The sequence below is a fragment of the Canis lupus genome, chromosome 22 (assembly GCF_048164855.1).
Source record: "Canis lupus baileyi chromosome 22, mCanLup2.hap1, whole genome shotgun sequence".
Lineage (NCBI taxonomy): Eukaryota > Metazoa > Chordata > Mammalia > Carnivora > Canidae > Canis > Canis lupus.
This window is the reverse complement of record NC_132859.1, coordinates 10,050,009-10,071,599: the sequence shown is the minus strand read 5'-3', so window position 1 is coordinate 10,071,599 and position 21,591 is coordinate 10,050,009. Positions and strand designations below refer to the sequence as shown.

Genomic DNA, 21,591 nt, shown 5'->3' with positions numbered 1-21,591 from the left:
GGAACTAGGGGACGTGTCTGGAAGATAAAGTCGGAGTCGTAGAAGCAATAATAACAGTAACAACAGGCACATAACATGTCAATGCTAAATGCTTCAAAGGTCGTCGTATTTAACGCTGGGAAGAAGTTTGGGAGGGAGGTTAAGTCCCACTTTAGCGGATGAGGAAACCGCAGCGCGAGGCGGTGTCATCACTTATCCGGGGGCAGAGCCCCGAAGGTGGTCAAGCCTGAGAGGCTGGCTCCTGGCCAAGGCTCCCTTCCCACCGCGCAGGAGGTTTTTCCCTGGTGCCCTGGCTCGTGGACGGCCGGGAGGAAAGGCTGGGTGGGAGTCACCGGCAGGCCAAGACACCCCCAAACCGCTCCCTGGCGCTGCACTCCGCAGTGGGAAGCGCGGAACCCCCATAGGATGCATGCGTGTGTCCCTAGGGTGAGGCTAGCCCCGGGGGCACTTGGGGACCGGTGAATCCAACCCCACGCGCCAAAAGTCACACCATTCAACTTTCTGCAAAAAAAAAAAAAAAAAAGGTTTTCTTGGAAAGAAGCCTGAGCTTCCCCAGCGTCAGGGGCGCGGGCATGTCCCAGAGCCCGAGGGGCACGGGGTGCACGGGCAGCCTTCCCTCCCTCCGCGCACTGTGGCCTGCCTCGACTTCCCCGGGCCCGGGGCGGTCCTCGAAGGCGGGGAGCCGGCCGTTCCCCCGCACCCCCAGGGGCGCCCCAGCGCCGCCAGCGCGTCCCCGGAAGAGCTCCGATGAGGCCCTCTCGGGGAGGCGGGCTCGGGAGGCCCCGCGGGCTGGCCCCGGGCCGCAGGAGGGGGGCCCTTCCTCGCGCGGGACGGGAGGGGGCGCGCGGCGCAGCACCGACGCCCCGGCAGCCCTCCTCGGAGGCTCCGGGCGACGCGGGCGGCTCGGGGCCTTCCATCCAGCCCCCGCAGGCCTGCTGCTTCTCGGGGGACCTAGGCCCCCAACCCTAAGAGCCGCCACCCTCCCGCTTATTAGCGCAGCGGGGGCCCCGGCCCGACCCAGGCGCGCGCGCGGGTTGGGAGAGGCCGCGGCGCCCGCACCCTGGGGGCGCGGGGGGCGCGGGGGGCGCGGGGGGCGCCCGAGCCCTGGCGGCCCACCGAGCGCCCTGGAGGTGGCAGGAAGGCGCTGGCGGTTCCAGAGGTTCTGATGCACCTGAAATAATCTCTCTAGGTGGCAGGACCAAGAAGGCCTTCTGCACCCGATGCCAAACCCCACTGAGCATCCCAGTCGGGGCGCAGGGAAGGGTCCGGGGGGCTGAGGCCTGCAGTCTGCTGGCTGGGCCTTTCGCGCCCCCTGAAGGGCGCCTCGAGGGCTGAGCACCCGCTCCTGCAGGAGGGGGCGGGATCCAGGGGGGAAGACTCCTGCGGGCAGCTGTGCCGAGGGACCCATGGGCCGAGGCTGGGCTTCCTGAAGCCAGCTCACCCTCTCTTTTTGCTTTCCCTGTATTTCCTCCCCACAACTAGGAAAGAGGCTTTTGCCTGGGAAGTCAAAGGTGGTTTGTGAGAGGGGGCACCGCGCCTGAGCAGTGGGAAGACAGTGAGAGCCTCGGTTTACCTACCCCCCCCCCAATGTAAATTGGTTGTTGAGTGTCAGTGTTACTGGGGTGAAATTGGGAGCCAGGGTGGCCTCCTTCACAATGGCCGCTTTACTGGGTCCCTGCGTGTTGCTACCCTGAACAACCTGGCTCCAGACGTGTTTCTGTAAAACCGGGAGGGAAGGCCAGCAAAGGGACTGGAGGCTTCAGGAGGGCCCCACATCTTTCCCTGGGAGATGAAGCAATAACAGGACACTCGAATTCAAAAGAGGAAGGGAAACATCACAACATTTATTACCAAAGAAAATAGCAAAACGGAGCTCCATGTACACGACGCTCTTTGGAGGGAAAGAGAATCACAGATTTTAATTCATTTGTACATATTTACAGCAAGATTAAAGCCACAGCTTTCAACTATGCTTTTCATTGAACAATCACTTTCAATCAAATACATAACAACTTTTTTTTTTTTCCTTTCAGGTTAGTTCATAATTTAAGGATCTAAAAGGAGAGCTGATAAATCACAAACAGTGTGGGTGGAGATGTACCAAATAGTCTAAGGTTTCAGTCAAGCTTTGTGTGTATGTGTGTGAATTTATGATTACAAAACATTTGCCTGTCTGTATAATTCACATTCATTGCAATCATTACATTTTCCCATAAATTAGCAATATAAACAAACATATGGGGACCTCCAGTAAACAAATAAAAATCAATATAAGAGACAACATTTTGCAGCAACTATAATAACAGCATGGGTTACAGCTTGGGGAAACTTCTTTACAAATCATTGATTCAGCACACACAGAGTGGGGAGGCCGGTACATCCTTGTTTATTTAAACCACCTTTAAAACCACGTCGGGAAGTTGGGGGAAGGCCGGACAGGGTGAAATTTACTTTCCAGGGCACAATATTAAATGAAAACTGCATATGTGGATGGGAGGAGGGTATTTGCATGCACTTTGGGGACACTATCTTGTAAACTGAACTTTCTGAACTTCAACTGCCAAAATTCTGAAGAAAACAGGAAATTATAAAAATGGCTCTCCCTCAAGCCACTCTACTTTCTATTAATGGCAGAGAGGGCTTGTTGATTGCTTGCTGCTAGTGGGAAGAAATACACAATGGGTCTATTTTTAGGACAGATTGTCTCTGAAGGAGCAGAAAATATTAACAATTGCTTGGCTGCAGCCTTAGGTTCCAAGGATCCTTGGCAAGAATATTGGGAGTTTAAGGAGTCCCCAAAGGAGGTTCATCCAAGTAACCTGACTGGGGCTGATGAGAGTGCAGGCCAGTGCAGAGAAAAGCAGACACACAGTGTGTTCTTGGGGTGTGTACCCTCGGCCTACACCTTCTCTGCATTCTTTCCCCCACGTCCCAGAGCCAGTGCAAAGGGCCCCTCAACATCTGCGCACCTCCACAGACCTTGGACCTGATGTCTCTGTGCTGCTTTTGTTTTTTCCTTAGGAGGACTCAGTCCCAAAGTTATCAGTTGGTGTAGTGTGCATGTATTTTTTTTTTAAGAAGTTTGATTTTATCTCTTTAGAAACGGTTTGAAACTAACCGGGCAGAGGGAGTTTGACAGAGAGGAGAACAAATCGCTGACAAAGAACCTTTTACGTTTCATCAGCGTTGTTAGGACGACAAGCAGGAATGTCTCAGATAATAACTCCCACTTCAAAGATTTCTCAGCTCAATAGAAAGCGGACCATCCTTTTTATTCAACCACAAGGACTGGCACTAAAGAAGACTCTACTGTTTGATTTTTTTTTTCACCGTGTTTATTTTTCCCCTATTCACTGGGGTACTTGGATAAAATAAACAACAAGACAATTAAGGGAACATGGACTTCTAACTTTCCTGCCATCTTCCCTATCCCCTTGGCCTTGGGCTCTTGAGTTCATGCCCAGGGCCAGAGTAGGCCTGAGGGGGTAACCTATGCCCCATGCTAGGGAGAAACAAGTGTGGGGGGCTTCAAGAGACTTCTGGGATGGAGGAGCAGAATGGGCTGTTCTGGGGGCCAGAGTGGAAATGTCCCAAAGGCACACTCTGAACTCCCCAGACTCATCCAGGGTGCCCTCTCCACAAGTCCCTTTCAAATTCAGGCCTCCACTCTGCTCAAATTGCAGAGATGCTTTGCACAAAATCCAGCTGGGGATGCTCATTTGTTAAGCTTCTGAGATTGCCTAAAGTTATTTACTCTTGACCCTGGAGCTTCTTTGGGGCGCAGTCAGGGCGTGTGGAGTCCGGCTCACCCTTTCCTGAATGCGGCCCAGGCACCAAAGCGACCCCTCCTCCCCAGAGGAGTGCAGGGTGAACCCCTAAACGCGGGCGAGGCTGGTCCCAAAGAGGAAGTATATACTGGAGAACGCAGTGACAGTATTAAATGGCGTGAAAGCAAAGGTCAGCGCAAATGTATCTTAATAGAGTGTCTGCAGTGAAGTGTGCCGCCTTTGAAGCGGCCGCTCCCCGCGCGCATTTCCATGGCGAGCCTAACGCGGCATGCTGATGCACCGTCAAACTCACACTTTCAACCCCAAAACCCGACTCTTTGAACAACCCGAGCTTGATTAGACCTTTCTCCTTTTCTTTCCCCTCTTACAAACCATTTCCTCGCCTTTAGAAACTCGCCATCAAACCCAAATGCGCCCTCTGATCACCGCAGAAAGCAGAAACAAAGGGGGCTGAGCGGCGATTCAAGCGGCCCTTTTCTTCCCTCACATTATTATCCATTTTTATTATGATCGGGAACAAGTGCCCATTCGCGTGGGTTTTGTTTACCGGAAATTAAATGAAAATGATTTAGTCCGCGTCAAACAAAAATATATACTTGTATACACAAGAAAAAAGGCCTGTTAGACGTAAATATTATGTCCTTAATGAAAAGCCTGGACGGGCTCCAGGCTCGGCCTTTCAGGATTTCAGTGCAACTTGCCCATTGCCATAGAAATCCTAACTTACCATGAAGATGCACCGTGGCGAAGAAACATTGCTTTGTGCGCGGACCCTTTGATGTCGCAGGCGCTAGATGCGGGCGCTCAGCTGCGTTGGGCGAGATTACCTTGCGAGCAACGCGGTGGACATCTGTAACAAGCAAATGAAAAATTAAAGGCTATTAGTGGCCGACCAAGCATTTTTATTTTATTTCACTATTTTGCGGTTGGAGTGGAAGGCAAACCGGGGCCTGGAAGAGAAGAGGAAGAAATGAGTCCTATTTGGAGAGGGGAGAATTTTTCAACGTCAGAAGCAGCAAGTTCCTCAGATGCCCTCTGCACCTTGCGGTGGGGCGGGTGTTTCCCGATGGGAACGGGTTGTTTGCTGCAGACCGCGGCCCTTGGCCAGGCGGCCTCTGGACGCTATTGTACGGCGAGGGGGCTGGGGGAGGGGATTGCAGTCCCACTTCCAAAAGAATGTATACACCAAGGATGTGTTCCGACCGATTCTGGGTTTTATTAGGGGTAACGAAAACAACCCCACTACAGTTAGGACATTATTTATCTGATGAAAGGGTGGGGCTGCAGGGCAGGAGTGAGAATTGTCTAATAGTATCCGAAGAGGAGAGTGTGGAAGAAAATCCAGCAGAGTGGCAGGACCAGGACTTGTTTGTTGGCCAGTCTTGGTGGCTCCCCATAGGTGGGACTACCACATCTCTACGTATGGCTAAATTCTTAAGGGATTGGGATAGGCCTACTCAAGCTTTTTCACTCTTCTTTATCTTTCTGTCCTCCACCCTCATGTTAGTAAGGATTTGGGGGCAGCCCCATCCTCCCTGCAGAGGGTAGGAGACTGGGAAACAGGCCGATGTCTCCCCTGCTTGGCAACAGTTGCAAAGACTTTCCTCTCCTCTGCCCCCAATATCTGGTTCTTTATCTGGGGACTTGGTACCCAGTATCTCGAATACACATTCTATCTAGATCCATTGGGTGTTTGCCTCTAAAACATTTATTACTGTAGTTCATCTCTCTCGTCTACTCCCCACCACACACACAGGCAGCTTTTTAGAAAGAAGACCAACAATCCTGAGATTTTTTTACAAAGATCATCACAGAATTGACGTGATCCATCCAGACACTGTTGCTTAGGCCAGATCCCTTCACTGTGGAGGCCTTGGCTCAGTGACGTCATTGGCCCATTCTGCACCCCCAGCGCCAAGCACCCACAAGATTCCACAGGCAGCGCCTCTATAAGGGGTGGAGGGTGGGGGGGGGGATGGGGTAATTGGTCCCGGGAGGCTTCAGAATATAGAATCCTGGAGCCCCTCCAGCGCTCTTTTGTCTGCATTTTCTGTTGTTAGGACTCACACCCTACCCCAAGCATATAACGCTTACGTGGCAGACAGACAGGCAGACCGATATATCTGTGTGCTTGGGCCAGTCTGTGGGAGAGTGGCATGTGATGCTGGACGTTAGGTGCTTAAAGCCCTTTCCCTTTTATCTCCTTTGTATCAATAGTTGGAAAATTTAGGATCTGGGACTTATGCATTGTTTCAAAGGATAGCTGAAAGAGGGGGAAATGTAGGGAGGCAAGGTGGAAGGAAAGAGGCAAGACCAGGGCTCAGGAATCCCCTCTGCCACCTTCTGCCATCAGAACTCCGGAGGGGGCTGCGAATGGGGGCTTGGAAGGGAGTAGGGGGGCAACCGAGCTGCCCAGGCCTCGAGGAAAACAGTTCTCATTCTGTGAACCAGGAGAGGATTTTGTGGCCTTAATGTCACCGTCTGCAGCTGCCAAGTTTGCACAGAAACTCTCCTAATGTGTATTTTTCTGTCCTTCTGCCTGTCTCTGGCTGTACCTTCTCTACCCAAACACTGGTGCCATGCTCCCCAGTCACGAGGGCGTCTGTGTGTGGGTGGGGGGTGGGGGGAGGGTGCTGGGCGTGATTGTACAATCAATGTGGGAACCACGTTTGCATGTTAAAATGAGGGGCATTATATCAGCACCTTAAAGGAGCTCGACCCTTCAGGGGTTGCCTCCCTCCCTCCCTCGCCCTGTCGTCAGGCCTCAGTAACCCCGCCTAGCCGAGCAGTCAGGGGACCGGAAGCGGCCACCGCAGCGGCGACCCTAACGGCGGCGGCGGCGGCGGCGGCGGCGGCGGGGCCAGGTGGCGGCCCGGGGCCCGGGGGCGCGGCGGGGGCAGCCGCGGCGGGGCCCGCGCCCTGACACACGTACCATTCGCTCAGGTCGGCGCCGCGCGCCACCGCCGCCGCCGAGGAGGCCGCCGCGGGCTCGCGGCCGAGGTCCGACGAGGGCGACACGAGGGTGGACGGCGTGGCCGAGTCGTAGCCGGAGCTGGGCGGCGGCGGGGAGCGCCCGTGCACCTTCATGTGCTTACGCAGCGAGCTGGGGTGCGTGTAGCACTTGTCGCAGCCGCGCACTTTGCACGTGTAGGGCTTGTCGCTCGTGTGCACGTGCGAGTGCTTCTTGCGGTCGCTGCTGTTGGCGAAGCGCCGCTCGCAGCCCTCGAACTCGCACCTGAAGGGCTTCTCCCCTGGTGGAGGCAACGCAGAGACATTAGTGTACGCGGGTCGTGGCCCCGGCGGGGCCTCACCGCCCTAAGCAATTTCTTTTCTTTCTTTTTTTTGGGGGGGGGGTTAGAGACGCACAGAAGGTTTTCCGGAACCCCTTGCCTTTCGGGTCTCAGCACCAGCACCCCCTGCTCCCGCCCCGAGCGCGCCCCGATCGGCCTCCGGCGCGCCGCCTCCCCTCCCCCTCTCCCGCCGGGCCCGGGGGGGGGGGGGAGGGGGAGGGCGCGGGGGAGGAGCGACAAGGACTCCATCTTAGTCGAGTTTCCGTCCTGACCCACTCTGGTTGTTTTCCTCCAAATTTCCTCCACTAGGAGCCAGACGCCCCCCTGCCCGGGAAGGGAGCTGCCCGAGGAGCTGGCGTCGGCTCCATTGAAAGTTGCTGGTTCTAGCCACGCGTCTCTCTGCCCTCGCCTCGCGCGCGTGCACACACTCGCACACGCGCGCGCGCACACACACCCCACCACGGCCAAAATTGTTCCCTAAAGTAGGTTTTGTGTAAACGCCGAGGCGGTGGAATGGTTTCAAGATGCGCCCCCGATGCACACGCGGCGTGTGCGTCATGTGCGTTCGTGCTGCAGGGAAAGGTCCTCTGAGCAGTGATTCACTTCAGACGCGATTTTTTTTTACGGGAAGCGGAGCCCCCTCCCCCTTCCCTCCGACCCCCTGAGGGCAAACATTTAGCAGCATCCCTCGAATCTTGCCGAAACCGTCCGGGGTCCCTCCAGTTCCGCGCGCCGGCGATAGTATCCCACGCGGCTCCCCCGGCGGCCTCCCGGAGACGCCGCGGCGGGCAGCCGGCTCCCCCGGCCCGCGCTGAGCGCAGAGGTGCGGTCGCCTCCCAGGCCGGGCAGGCCGGCGCCCGGGCCTCGCAGGCCGGAGCCGGGGGGCGGGCGCCGCGGGGTCGGCCCGCGCCCGGCGCGATCCGAGGCCTCGCGCGCAATCGCGCTCCCGAGCTCCGCGGCTCCGCGGGGAGCGCAGCTGCCGAGAGGCGGCCGGGCCCGGAGCACGAGCGGGCGGCCGCGTAGAGGCGCGCGGGGCTCGGATCCGCCGTGCGGGGCCCCGGAGAGCCGCGGCGAGGCGCGAGCGCGCGGTCGGGCGGAAGCACTGGCCGAGGACCGAGCCCCCAGCCCGGAGCTCGCCGGCGGCTGGCTTCGCTGCAGTGTGGGGGTGGAAGGACCCCAAGCACCCAGAAGCCCAGGTTCCCGCCGGAGCTGCCGATGGAAAGGTGGGGAGGCAGTGTCTAGGCGTCTTACACCGACGGATGCCACTGGGCGCCCTAGGTTGAGAGGAAGGCTACCGGGCGTCCGGCTAAGAAAGAGCGGCATGGCCGGAGGACTGTTGCCTTTGTGGTCGCTTCTCCCGCCGCTTCCAGGAAAGACGGGTGCTTTGGGACAGGTTTGAACAAACAAAGCCCCTGTTCCTGCGCCGAGCTGAAGCTCAGGCGGAGTCAGAGTTTTGCGCACAGCCCTCGCCTCCGTGCAGCTGCGGATGGGGAGCCCAGGGTTCTGGCACCGACCGTCGCTGCGTCCTGCCCCTGCAGGACTACCGCTAGTGCAGTGCGACACGGGGCGGTGCTGGCATCTGCCATTTCTCGGCACACCGGCACCATTTTATTAAAAACAAAAACAAGAAAGCTGCAGAAAACACCAGTGTCCCTGTTGGCCCCCTTGTTTTCTCCCCTCTGATCCCTGTGGGCAGCTGCCAAAAACTAAAACTTTTTCTTCCTCCCTTCCTTCTTTTCTTTCTAAGATCATTTACAAGAACCATGCAATTCAGGGCCTGCAAAAGAAAACAAGATTTACTGAGAGCGCAGAGGAGGAATAGAATGTGAGGTTGAGTGCCACCACCACCACCCCCCTCCCCAAGTATTCCCCACACACTTATCCCATTTGCGAGCACCTCGTTGGACATTCCCGTAAAACTGAAACAATGATTTCATCCCAGACCGGGAGCAGAGGGGAAAAGCAGGGCACTGAAGGTGATCCAGGCAGCCTGGAAGTTCGGAGGCCCCGGGGATGCCAGGTGAGGCCGCGCCCCCCCCCCCCCACCCGCGCCCTCCCGGCCTCTCCCCAGCTGCTGCTCCCCGGACTCCTCGCCTAACGCCGCGCCCCCACCCCACCCCACCCCCCAAACGCTGCCTCCCGCCCCCTCCCTGCCCACCGGGTCGGGCGCTGCGCCCCGGGTGGGTGGATGGGTGGGTGGGGAGAGGCAGGGTTGGGCCAGGGCCCCGCGGCCCGTCCGCAGCGGCCTGGGCCTGGGGCTAAGTCCTGGAGGGCGCGGAGTCTCCTCCCAGAGGCTCAGCGGCCCGGAGAGGCCTCCTCCCCGGCCCTGCGCCAAGCTCGCCTGACAAAGTTCGGGAGCTGCGGCGCAGTCCGGTCGCGCCATTTTCTGGCACTTGTGGCTGCGCCGGGTTACCGAGCGTCAGCGCCCCGGCCCCCGTCTACACCGCCGGGGAAGGTGGGGCGAGCCCCCAGCCGGGGGCCTCGGGAAGGGGGGCAGGCGGCGGGGCCCGCGTCCCCCTCGCGGCCGCCCCATTGTTCCGGGATTGCGGGCGCTGGCGCCGAGGGAGCCCCTTCGGCGGGGCCGGGGGCAGCTGCGTGCGAGGCCCGGCCCCGGATTCCGATCCGGGAAATCTCAGCTCCTGAGGAATCGGCTCCTGTTCGCCGCTTCCGCGACTCGAGGAAATGAAACGCCATTAATATTTGAAAAGGCAATTATTTTCCTGTTGAATCGAGAACTGTCTTCATGAATAATTTGTAGTGAGGTCTATTGCCATTTGAGAAACATTTTGGGTTTTTTTTTTTTTTTGTCTTGTTTTTGTTTTTCTCTGTCTCTCTTTTCATTACTTAGGAGGGGGGTTTGAAGGAAAAGCCGGAGCAGGCGAGGCTCAGTCGATTTTTTTTTTTTTTTTAAACTCCAGCGATAATGAATCAGGACTGCCAGTGGAAAGGACGCACTTGCAATTCTGTCCTGAATAGACGCAAACCTGAGCCAGCACGGGCGCACTGAACTTGCTTCTCTGCTGTAGGTCGATTGCACTAAGAATTTAACCATTTTCTGCTTCATGGACTTCAAACAGTAGGCCGGCAAAGAGCAGTAAAAGTTTGTTTGTTTAAAAAACCCCTGTCATTAAAAATGAGTTCCTTCTCTGGCTCAGGACTGCGCGTCTATCTTCGCAGTACAGGCCGTCAGCTCCTGGAGCAGCGAGCCTGTGGGAGGTGATCAGGGCCTCCCTTCTCCTCCCCTCCCCCGGGATAAAACCCTGAGGGCGGGAAGGGGGAACAAATGCTTGAGGGGGTGGGGGGAGGATATTGGAAACAGTTCGGGGAAGACTGCGTGTCTAGATATGCCACGGAAATAAAGTGGGAGACCAAGAGTGGAGTTTGGTCTGGACTTCGCCTGTGCCAGTGTCCTGGCCAGGGACCTTCCCGGAGAGATTGCAGGGTTTGGGGGAGAGAACGGGATTTGCAAATTTCTTTCTGTGGCAGCGCCAGCCTGGGGGAGTCTTTTGACTCTAACACTTGCTGATATTTCCACTAAGAATAGAGGTGAGTAAGGTAGAGCGCCAAGAGAGTAAGAGAAGTAAGGCACCAAGCTGGAACTTCTCTTCTCCTCTCCCTACTAGCCCCCTTCTCCTATCCCCAAAGTAGGGGAGGAGAGATGTTGACTTCTTAAACTTCCAGGGAGTTTGGGCAGGAAACCCTAGCTAGGGAGAGTACAAACGTCGACTGCTAAACTAATTAATGTAACTTCACAGGCTGTTCTGGGAAGTGTGAAAACTTTCTCCTTGCAATTGCATTAATTAGAGATGCTTCTGGCCAGAGGAGTTCAACTTTGCATGCTCTTGAGCGGGCTCCTTTTCTTTCTGTTAACTAGAACTAACAGATGTGGTTGACACATGTCCCCATTTCACTTAACAGCTCGGTAAATGACATTTAAGGCAGATGAGTCTCCTTGGGTCTCTGCTAAAGCAAAAGGGTTTGTCAAAAGTCCCAAGTGTCAGGTCACCAAGGCTCCAGAAACGAGAGCAAAGTTATCCCACGAGACCCTAAATCCTAAAGAAGGCACAAAGGGCCTGATGACCCCTCAGTTCAGGTGGTGGCCAGGTTGTCAAGCCCTCCCCTGGAAGAGTACTTTCACCCAGGATTCCAAGAAGACCAGGAAAATTAGATGGTCGCATATATTACGACTTTGGGGGGGAACAGTGCCGTTTTAAAACCTGAAAATCAAACTGGATGATCAGGGTATACACATTTGCACACGCAGACACCCAAGCACGTTCGTTCACACTCTCCTCCTCCCCGAGAGCAGAAATCCCGCACTATCCTCCCCACACAAAGCCTCAGGAAACTTCTGTGACTCTAATAGAAGGGCGTAATTAATATTTTATGGACTTGGCTCCTGGAAACACCGAGATATCCCCCCCTCCTCCCAGATGGAACTTGAGGAAATCCAGCCCGAGGGCCCAGAAGAGGCCGCCTGCTTCCCCCAGAGGGTCCGCACGAGACAGACAGTGCCGAATACTGACCTGTGTGAGTTCTTTTGTGTATTTTGAGATTTTCTGATCTAGCAAAGACCTTCCCACACCCCGGGAAAGGACAGGGGAAGGGCTTCTCGCCCGTGTGCACGCGGATATGATTTACAAGTTTGTATTTGGCTTTAAAGGGCTTGCCCTGGCGCGGACACTCCTCCCAGAAGCAGATGTGGTTGGCCTGCTCCGGGCCGCCGACGTGCTCCACGGTGACGTGCGTGACCAGCTCGTGCATGGTGCTGAAAGTTTTGGAGCAGAGGCGCGGGGGCGCGGGGCTATCCGCTGCCAGCCACTTGCAGATGAGCTCCTGTTTGATGGGCTGGCGCATGTAGCGGAAGAAGGCGCCGGGACCGTGGGGCGCGGCGAGGTTCACGGTCAGGTTCATGCCCCCGTAGCCGTGCAGGGCCGCGGCAGCTGCCAGGGCGTCGCTGCGGGCCACGGGTCCCGGCGCAAAGGGTTCAGGTCGCGCGTACATGTCTCCAGGGAGCCCCAGACGCAGGAGTCCGTTCAAAGTGCCACTGGGGGAGGCCTGGGGCGGCTGCTCTTGAAGGCCCGGGAACACCGAGGGGCTGGAGGCGGCAGCAAGCTGGGGGCCATGGTGTCCGGAGCTGCTACCTGTTGTCGAGACAAATAGCGCGCGTGAGGACAGGCGGCGTGGGCTGAGCATTCCACCAGGCCCCGGGGGGCAGGCCCAGCCCAGCCACACCACGGCCTCTGCCGTCAGCACCGGGACCGGGAGCCAGACAGAGGCGGCAGCGAACCGCGTGGCCAGCGCGGAGCCAAGCGCCTCCGCTGCGGGCCGGCTGCGCGGCCGTTCGGCAGAGCCCCCTGCGGCTCCGCGAGCGGGCGACGGACCGAGGCTGCGGGGCAGGTGGAAGGGGCAGCGGGGTGCGCAGGGCCGAGTCTGTGGATTTCTGGGGGGCCTTGGGCTCCGCTCCGGAGGGATCCGACCTGCGCCCCCAGCGTGCTTTGGAAGCCAGCTCCCTGGGGCGCTCGGGGTCGCGGAGCCCCGCAGGGGGGTGGAGGTGAGGCAAGCGGTGATGTCTTAGGGGCCGGTGGTGCGGGAGCGCCCGGGTCACGAATACGAATTTAAGCGCCCGGCTCGGCTGGGGGAGCGCGGCCTGCAGGCACCCGTCCGGGCTCCCCGGACCTCCCTAGGTCAGGCCGCTCACACCAGTCACCTGACGGCGGGGAGGGGAAAGACCCACCACCAAAAAACAAAAACAAAACAAAACAACTTATGCAAAGTTTTTTTTTTTTTTTTTGATTCCCTCAAGTTTCGGGTTGTCCCCCCCTCCCCCGGTCTCTAATGCCTACTTGAAACCCCGTGCACTAGTGAGGTAGCAGCGGGACGCGTGAGGAAGTGAATAGAGCTTCGGGGCCGCGGCCCGGGCCCGCGGAGAGGAACAATCACCCAGGTCGCCTATTGGCCCGCAGCCGGGCCCGACGTCAGCAATGACAGGTCCCGCCGCACGCGGATACACACACAGACACACACACAGTCCCTCCTGCTCCCGCGCCTCACCCCACCCCGCCCCGCCCCGCCCCACCCTACCCCCAGCGTCTCCGCTCCTACTGCTCATGCGCTCTGACCCGGGCACGGATTCTTTTCTCTCCCCTCGAGCCCCCTCCCCCTCCTTTCTCGAAAGCCGAGTGGAGCGGCTCGGCCTCGCTGCTCCGGGAAGCGAGCGGGGCCGGGCTGCGTCTTCTTGCGCCGCGACTTCGGGGAGGGGGTGTTGCGCCGGACGCCGAGGGCTCGGGTTATCAGCTGGGCAGATGCAGCCGCGCCGGGGCCGAGGGGCAGCGCGGGGCGCGGGGTGGAGGCCTGCTCGGGCAGCGCGGCCCACGAGCCGCAGGAGGCGGGGGCCTGTTCCCAGGGGCTGCAGACTCTCCGACCTGGACTGGAGGAACCCTGGGCTAGCAGCCCTTGAGCTGGATTTTCTCGCTTTCGCCGAATTTTGTGTGTGTGCGCCATTCAACTCTCTCTCCTCTCATTTCCTTGGATTCTTTATTCTTTCTTTCCCTTTCCCCACTCCCCACTCTATTCTTTCCATTTGGCCTTGCCAGCGCCCCCCCCCTCCTCCCCAAGGGCCAGCCGCCCTCGGAGACGCGTGAACCCAGGAATCCGGGCCAGACCCGAGCCAGAGGTGGTGACGACCTGAGAGAGGCTGGCCTCGAACCCAAGCCACCCTCCGGAGAGGGGCCAAGAATCTTCTCCGCCACAAATCACTCCGCCTCGCCGGCCCGTTGGCCAAAGAAACAAAGGCGAGGGGCAGGCCGCAGGGGGAAACAGGCCCTCCCCCACCCCGGGGTCTCCCCGAGTCACGGTCTTGAGCTCCGTACCCTGCAGCCAAACGGAGCCTCTGGGAAAGGGCCCTGGGATCACTTCCACTCTCAGCTCTCACCACTTGTTGCCTGTGGCCGGAGCCTCTGCCTCTCTCCTCGCCAGCCTTCAGGGCTCTGGGGAGAGGGGACGCCAAGGTCCCCCACCCAGGCTGTGCGAGGGACTGCGGCCCCACCATGGCCTGCTGTCCCGGGACGCCCTCCCGGGCTGAGGTTCCACCGTTTTGGGGTGGGGGTCGGCCGGCGGGGAAAAAAAAAAAAAAAAACATAACAAAACAAACCTTTCAGTTTGGGCCTGGTCTAGCGGTGCACAAACGGAGGTGGGCGGGGGTGGGGGGGTCCTTTGTTTGTGCCTCCGACCGGCTAGGGCCGGCTGCACAGCTTGGCGATTTAAAGGGCTGCTCGCCCTGACGCCTGCCTTGCTCTCTGCAGCCAAAAATGCCAACTTAAGTACTTGGGCCTCCCTAGAGGCCATAGAAAGCGACTCCAAAGCAAAGAAAGGTTTGGATTTTTAAGAGAAGTTTTAAGGATTGAGTAAAAGACCCTGTATCCCTAGCAGAGGTGAGAAGTTTGGACAGATTGCAAGGAACTCTGACTCGGAGTTGATTGAGCTGCCCCACCCATTCCCAGCACCAAGAACTATTCTTATACATTTCCTAGGCAGTAAAAGGGGGTTTCTTTTAAATTTTTTAAAATAATTAACTTATTTATAATGGTTGGCAGATTCTTTGAGACTTTCTTCATTTAATGCTTTGTTCCCTGCTCGGGTGCATTTTAGCGAGGGATTAACTTCCACAATTTCCCTCGGCTTTGACAAGTCCAGGTCTTTCTGCTCCTCTGGCTGGCCGGAAGAGCTTAAGCAACGCAACCAATAGATGCTGCGTTAGCATTGAAAGAAAGAAAGAAAGAAAGAAAGAAAGAAAGAAAGAAAGAAAGAAAGAAAGAAAAAGAAGACAAAAGAAAAAGTTGAAGGAGAGCTTTTGACAGCCAAATCCCTTCTGCTCTGGAAACCAAGGACTTCTACTTAGTGTTGAGACTAGACTTTGAGGATTTGTCTCCTTCCTGGCTTTTACCTTCTCCCATACTCTCATTTTCTGGGATTTACCTTTCTGCTCACAGAAGCCTCCTCTCCTGTCCTCTGCCCTGTTTTCCCTTCTTCAAAGTGATGGCCAGGCTGGGTCTCAGAGTGGTTTCAAGGCCGCCCTCCCCCCCAAGTGTCTGTTGAATGTTGCAGTTGCCTAGGCAAGTCTGAGCTGAACCCACTAGGGGCTCCTAAAGACAAATGAACAAACACACACGAACAAAAAAACAAAACCAGAAAAAATATAAACCCCCTAAACTCAAAAGGAGTGTGTCCCTCCCTGGGAACCCTTGCCCAGCTGTTTCTCCCAACTATCTCTCAACATGAAGCTTAGCCAACTCCTCCTGTAGCATTCAGGCCTAAGTGCAGGGATACTTCTGCAGTAGTCCAGCAATAAAAATATTTTCCTTTCCACCTGAACCTATGTGATCTATAAGCTACTGTTTAGGATGTTTGTCAAACTCGGCATCCATTTACGCTTTCATTAAATCTGATTTGCATAAAAATGGACCCCTTAATATACACACTGTGACCTCACCTGCATCAAAAGCTTTGAAAAAAAAAAAAAAAAAAAAAAAAAAAAAAAAAAAAAAAAAGCTTTGAATAACAGCAGAGAACGACGCCGGTATTTAGGTTTAGTCTATGGACCCTTTTGGAAGCCTTGTGGTGTCAGTGAACTCTAACAGTCCTGTTTTTGTTAACAACACATGTATGAGAAGAAAATTGTAACTTTCCATTAGAAGGTGGTGAAAATAGAGGGGCAATTTCCCCCTTCCAAGTTTGTGGACCCCTGAGTTCTAAGCAGGGACTCTGTAGACTCTAGGGATAAGAAGCAGAGGTTTTATACTTTAGGATGTTAATACGCTGCACACTGTACTAACTTTACCCTTGAAACACTTTGAACATGTGTGTGGCTTTTTGTGCCAACAGTGAAAGGGCAGATGTATCTGATTCAGCCAAATTTGCCGACAGTAACCTGGCCCCATGGAGCTCCTTCCCAGATGCAGCATTCTCTTGAAGCACTAAAAACATATGGACCATCCTGGGTAGATACTTCTTGAGTAGCCAGAGGTTACTTGACCTGCAGGTCACTAAGGCTGCCAGACCCTTACAAGTTCCTTGGAGCCACATGGTTCACACGTTGGCTAAACACAGAAATGAGGCCAGGAATTCTCCCAGAGGGACATTTTCCCAGGGACAGAGACAGGGAGAGGAAAAAAAAAAAAAAAAAGAATCCATTTACCCACTAATACTTAAAGACCAGGAACTCTGGGTGATTACATAAGGGTCTTCAAGGCATATCTCTGAAAGAAGCCCCAAAGCAGTACACAAGTAACTGTAGAGGACAGGCGGACACTGATGGCAGGGAGGCATATTTTAGTTTTCAGAGCTGTTTCTTTGAGTCTTCCAGTGCCAGGTAGCAGGGAATCCAGATTTCATTGACTTGATAGGGCAGGCTGAAAAGTGGTGTTCCTCTCTTTCAGAAGGTTGTCTCAGCACCCTGACTCCCAATACCAAATGCTTGGCTGGAGCATTCTATTTCTAACCATGCTGGGGGGGGTAGAGCATTGTTGAATTCACTTTCCCGCTGGATTTGCAGGAAAAAAAAAAAAAAAAAAGAGAGAGAGAGAGACATTCTGCAGCCCAGAGATCTTCAGCAGAAGTCAAAGAAGCACTGGAGGCTTTTGTAGGGACCTGTTTGGAACAGATTCCACCACCAGATGCCAAACATCCATCCAGTGCCCAGAAACCTGACCTAGGCACCTTTGTTCCCTCAGCCTGGTCAAAGCAACAGCATATACCAAAGTGATTTTTTTAGTCCTGTTGTATAGAAATATGACATCTGCCAGAGCTCCTCCCTATCCTGGCTCCAATAGGGGGATGTCTGACCTCTTTCCTTTGGAAAGAAAGAAATAGGGGAGGTTTCGGATCAATAGCTGGGCTATTTTTCCACTTTGATCTTTTAAGCAATGCTAAATGATGATTATCTGTTGCAGGTTATGCATAGAGCAGGATCCCAGGAGCTGAGGGCCACTGCACAGAGCCTGACCCAAAACAAGCCTTGTTGTCTGAATGGTCTGTGTCTAGATCTGCTGTCACTTGTTCAACCATTTCTTCCCTGTTTCTAGTCAGGTTACCACCCAAAACAAGGGAAAAGTCTCTTTATAGGCTATTCACAGACAGACTTCAGATTCCTGTGGTGAGAGGTTGTCTCCAGTCTTATGAAAAAGATAAATAAATAACTTAAGCACCAGGAGCCCACCGTATGTCCTAGCCCAAAGTGTACAAAGGAGATGAGATCTAGGATTCTGGAGATAAAGGGAGCTATTCCTCTCCTCTGCTATGGAACTTTGGGCCTAATCATCGTGAAGGGAACTGAGTATGAAAGAAAATATACTTGGACAAAATTTAATTTCCAAGCAACAGTTCTGCTAAATATCTTTTCAACAAAAGATTAAGAAACATGGTCAAAGGATCTTCCAGAACAGCACTGAGGAATTAAAACAACTGAATTTACATAATAAGCACATCTCTCTTGAGAACCCTGTCATCAAATTATCCCAAAATCATAGAAGAAAGCCATTTCCTGAGTTGTCCATTTAACTTTTGTTAAGAATGTTTCTTTTCCTTCCAACTAGGGAATACCTTGGAGGCAACCATCAGCTGGTGGTATAGTTGAAATGAGGGAAACTAGAAGCGCCTGGAAGGGAAAGCACCCAACCCTAAATCATATGCTTATTCTAAATGGAATATTAAATTAAATTCTTCACAATGAAGGTATTCCTGACAGAGCGGCTGTCAGTCACTCCCTGTTCAGACACCACATTGTGGGAACGTAGTTGCCGCCACATTGCAGAAGGCTGGTGTCCCTGGTAAAGATGATGCATATCATGTAAACCCCATCACCAAGATCAAAGTCTGCTCCTTTCATGGAAGCCAATACATGTCAAACCTCATTCCAATCAAATCGTCTGGAAATGAATTCAAGATGAATATGTCATAGAATAATGTGACAGTGGAACTGCAGAAGGTCAGGGGTTGTTGTTTCAATGAGAGAGTCGTCAAATATTAATTCTAGAATGTCCAGATGAGTAGGCATTGAGGGGGATTAGCTGGCTGCTGGTGGGACGTTGTGTCGCTGATTTGTGTGCAAATGCATCAAACACCAAGGTGTTGTTCTCAGTTTCATTGGAACTCAAGAAACACCTCCAAGCTCACAACCCAACATAATCAAAAGACAAAACAAATCTTCCCACTTAAAAAATAATAACTTCAGCAAACCAATATTCGAAAGAGGATTTTAACTTACTAGACTCTTTCAGGGAGTTTCGGTAAAGCCGCAATCTTTTCCTCATCACCAAGGAAGTCTTGTATCTCATTTTCTGACTTTGAGCCTGTTTGGGAAGAAAAGAGGGGCAGTCACTAAGTCAAACAATTTCATCCATGTTTGTATGGCAAGATTGTGTGCCTTGAATGTATCAGTGTTGGTCTGAAGAATGTTAGTCCTTCCTAGACCATTTTCAAATTTAAAAGTGAAAGAAAGGATCTGCTGGGAACTACCCATATTTATTGCAAAATGATATAAGCTTTGTAATAAAAATATTAAAAATCATTTCCCTGCTCGATTTTTTTTTTTTTTGGTGAAACTCGTGTTAATTTCCTTTGCAGATAGAATTTAAGCGCCACTCAGCATTCAAACACCTCTAACTTCTAGAATTTGAATTTATTGTATGAGAAATTCCCATTATTTTCTTTAAGTTTACTGAGTTTAGTAAAATGTAATCGGGAGGCCTGGGTGTCCTCTGGGATGTTGGCAAGTTAAAAATTGAGGTACAAGAATTGGGATTGAGAAGAGAGAAATTCCTTTGTAAATTTGTAGATCTTGCTCATGGTGGTATGGGAACCCTTACCATCCCATGGCTTCGCTCCCAAGCCCATTTGGAAATCATCATTGGTTGATTTTTTAAAGTTAATATAAAATTCACCAGAATAGAAAAAAAAAGTATTATTCGTATCATTTGGTCCTGGTTGTCTCCATTTCTTAGTTAGGAATGTCAGAAATAGCTCCCAATCCCCCTGTTATTTTGCATTCCTTATCAAATTCGCTTTGTGGTTAATGCTACCAAGCCATTGGCTATCCTAAAGCCTGAAACCCATCCTGGGGACCTTTGCAATCTGTCAGGCAATGCTAAAGACAGTGGAACAGCCAAACAGAGGCGATCCACCCAGCCCCAACTCTCAATTTGGCCTAGAAAGACAAACAGTCATTGAAAAGGTCTCAGGCTGGACAAACACAGCACGCCCTCTGTCAATGAGGACGTCTGCCCGTCTTGACACTCCAGCCCACAGAACAAGCGATTGTTTAACTTGTTGAACCACAGGCCAAATCCAAATGGGGCTCTGCTATCTCAAAGGCTTTCCAATTCTCTATGCTCAAAGATCTCTTTCTCTCTCCCTCAATCCCCAAACTGGGCTTGAACTAGCTTGTGTGTTTTCACCCTTCCCTCTCCCTTCTTTTCTAGGTCCAAGCCTGAGGAGTGCGAGTGGGGGATAGACTCACCTTTTCCCAGAGGGTTTTATTTATTTTCAATTCTTTTTTAACCAAAAGGCTTCTGTCCCCAAAAGTAATAAGCTCCTTCCTGCACAAATCAGGAAAGAAAGGAGGCCCAACTTCACATTCCTACAGAAGGGTGGCATGCTGGGCATCCTCGCTCTAAAATTTCCTCATGGCAGGATGTCTGGCACAGGAAAAGTCCTGGTTGGTTGGAACTAATAGAATTTACTTTCTTGCCTCAGAGGGAAATGGGTGTGAGTTTCCCTAGAGAGCCCGCGTCCACGCACAATGCTGCCCAAGTCCCTCCCCCCTTAAGAGGCCTGGGTCACTTCTACCCCCAGATCCTGGCAGTCTTTTGTGCATTACAAACCCACACGCATGCCAAAAAATGCTGCACAGGCTAGACTTTGGGCTGGCAACTGGCACCTTAAGCTTCTCTGTAGTAGCTCCATCACCAGGCTAGTGTAGGGAACCAGGGTAAAGATCTTCTCCTTTGCTTCAAACTCTGAGTCCATTTGGCAAACCAGTGATCTCACTTGAAGGAGGGGTGAAAGACTATGGGGGCAATCCCTGGGCCCCTGGACTTGAGATCCCCGCCAACCCAGAGATACAAAAGCTCTGAAAATGCTTGGCTAGGTTCTCCTCAAATGACTGCTCCTGATTTGTCTCCACACACTCCACACTCCCGTGGCCACTTAATCAGGAGTCAGCAGCACAACCTGGAGGCTTATTGGAATCTACCTTCCTCCTCACATCTCGAGAAGAGGAAAGGGTGCCAGCCAATGAGATAATTGATCTTTCTGGGGGAGAGCCAAGCAGGTGGGCCCGTGGGTACACACAAAAGGCACCGTTTTTCTTTGGGGGAACACCAAGGCTGTACGTTGTGGGGTCTCGCTAGATGGGGCAGGCCTGCCCAAGGTCAGAGGTCACCTACAGCCTGCTTTGCAAGCCAGGGATTTCAGTCCCGGAGCCATCCACGCTGCTCCACACTGATTAACCCGCAGGCGCTCAGGCAAAGGCATGCTGGCCTCTCAGCCACAGCTCAGCTGGGGCGGGTGCAGAGCAGGGGCGCTTCAGCCAGCCTGGGAGCTCCCAAGCAAAACCCGAAAAGGCTCCCGATTCTGCCCGCGGCCTGCTGCTGCCAGCTGCACCGGCATCTCCCTGACTCCCCTCCATCGGGCCCTGGAGCTCCCGGGAGTTGGGCAGCAAGCCTGGGTTGTGTGATGGTCTTTTCTCATTCTTCTGTTCCCTAGAGGAAGGAGCTCCCGTTTCCCGGCTCTGGGCTGACGGCCCGGGTGACCTCCGTGTGCTCAGAGTCGAGTCTGCATTAGTGGGTCGCCTGAAGGATCAGCCCCGACATTTAACCTTCCCTTTGAACACCCCCCCCCACCCCCACCTGCCCGCAGCTAGATAGAGGAAGGGCAGTTGGTGCCTCGCTTTGGGTGGCTCGGAGGCCCATGCTGTCCGAAAGGGGGTAGAAATATGACCTTGGAATCCAAAGAGAGCCTCCTGCAGACGGTGCCGGCCGCCGTGCAGCCCCTCAACGCCCCTTCACCGTTCCTAAGACCTCGCTGGCTCCCAGCAGTCCCCACGGACAGCCAACCTCATTCATCAACCCCAAACTTTCCGGTCAAGCCTTTGAGGCAATCCTAGCTTTCTTTCACAGCCCAGCTCTGTTCCCGCCTCACTTGCCCCTAATTTCCTGTGTCCCTGGATGTCTAAGGTAGTGCCCAGAATCCTAGGCGGCTGCGGCCTGCTCCCCAGAGAGCTCATCGTAGCCCTGGTTCGCTTTCGGAAGCAAGCAAGCAAGCAAGCGAGTCCCGAACCCTGGCCGGCCGCGCGCAGAGAGCGGATCCCAGCGGTCAACTTCCCGAGGCAGGACCGGGATGCGCGAGGGCGAGGATCCGGGCCGCGAGGCCGACCCGGTCGGCAGATGCCGTCAGGTTGGGGCGGAGAAGTCCCATCATCTTGCTTCCAGCCTGGCTAACTTAGCTCCAGCGACCCT

The 21,591-nt window shown here is 54.2% G+C and overlaps 1 protein-coding gene and 1 long non-coding RNA gene across 3 annotated transcripts; one reads left to right on the top strand and one right to left on the bottom strand.

Annotated features, from left to right (window-relative positions):
- Nucleotides 1-1,814: 1,814 nt before the first annotated feature.
- Nucleotides 1,815-20,882, bottom strand: ZIC4 (Zic family member 4). The gene is given in 6 exon segments (XM_072792354.1): nt 1,815-4,638; nt 6,721-7,039; nt 11,605-12,222; nt 18,342-18,426; nt 19,593-19,622; nt 19,625-20,882. Coding segments are annotated over 6 exon segments (1,167 nt in total). The 5' UTR covers nt 19,739-20,882; the 3' UTR covers nt 1,815-4,637.
- Nucleotides 8,185-10,228, top strand: LOC140613879 (uncharacterized). Of its 2 annotated transcripts, XR_012014765.1 has the most exons (3): nt 8,185-8,301; nt 8,826-9,098; nt 9,997-10,228. It is a non-coding gene; the product is annotated as an uncharacterized lncRNA (long non-coding RNA). The 2 variants fall into 2 exon arrangements; XR_012014764.1 differs by lacking the exon at nt 8,185-8,301 and having other exon boundaries at nt 8,314-9,098.
- Nucleotides 20,883-21,591: the final 709 nt, after the last annotated feature.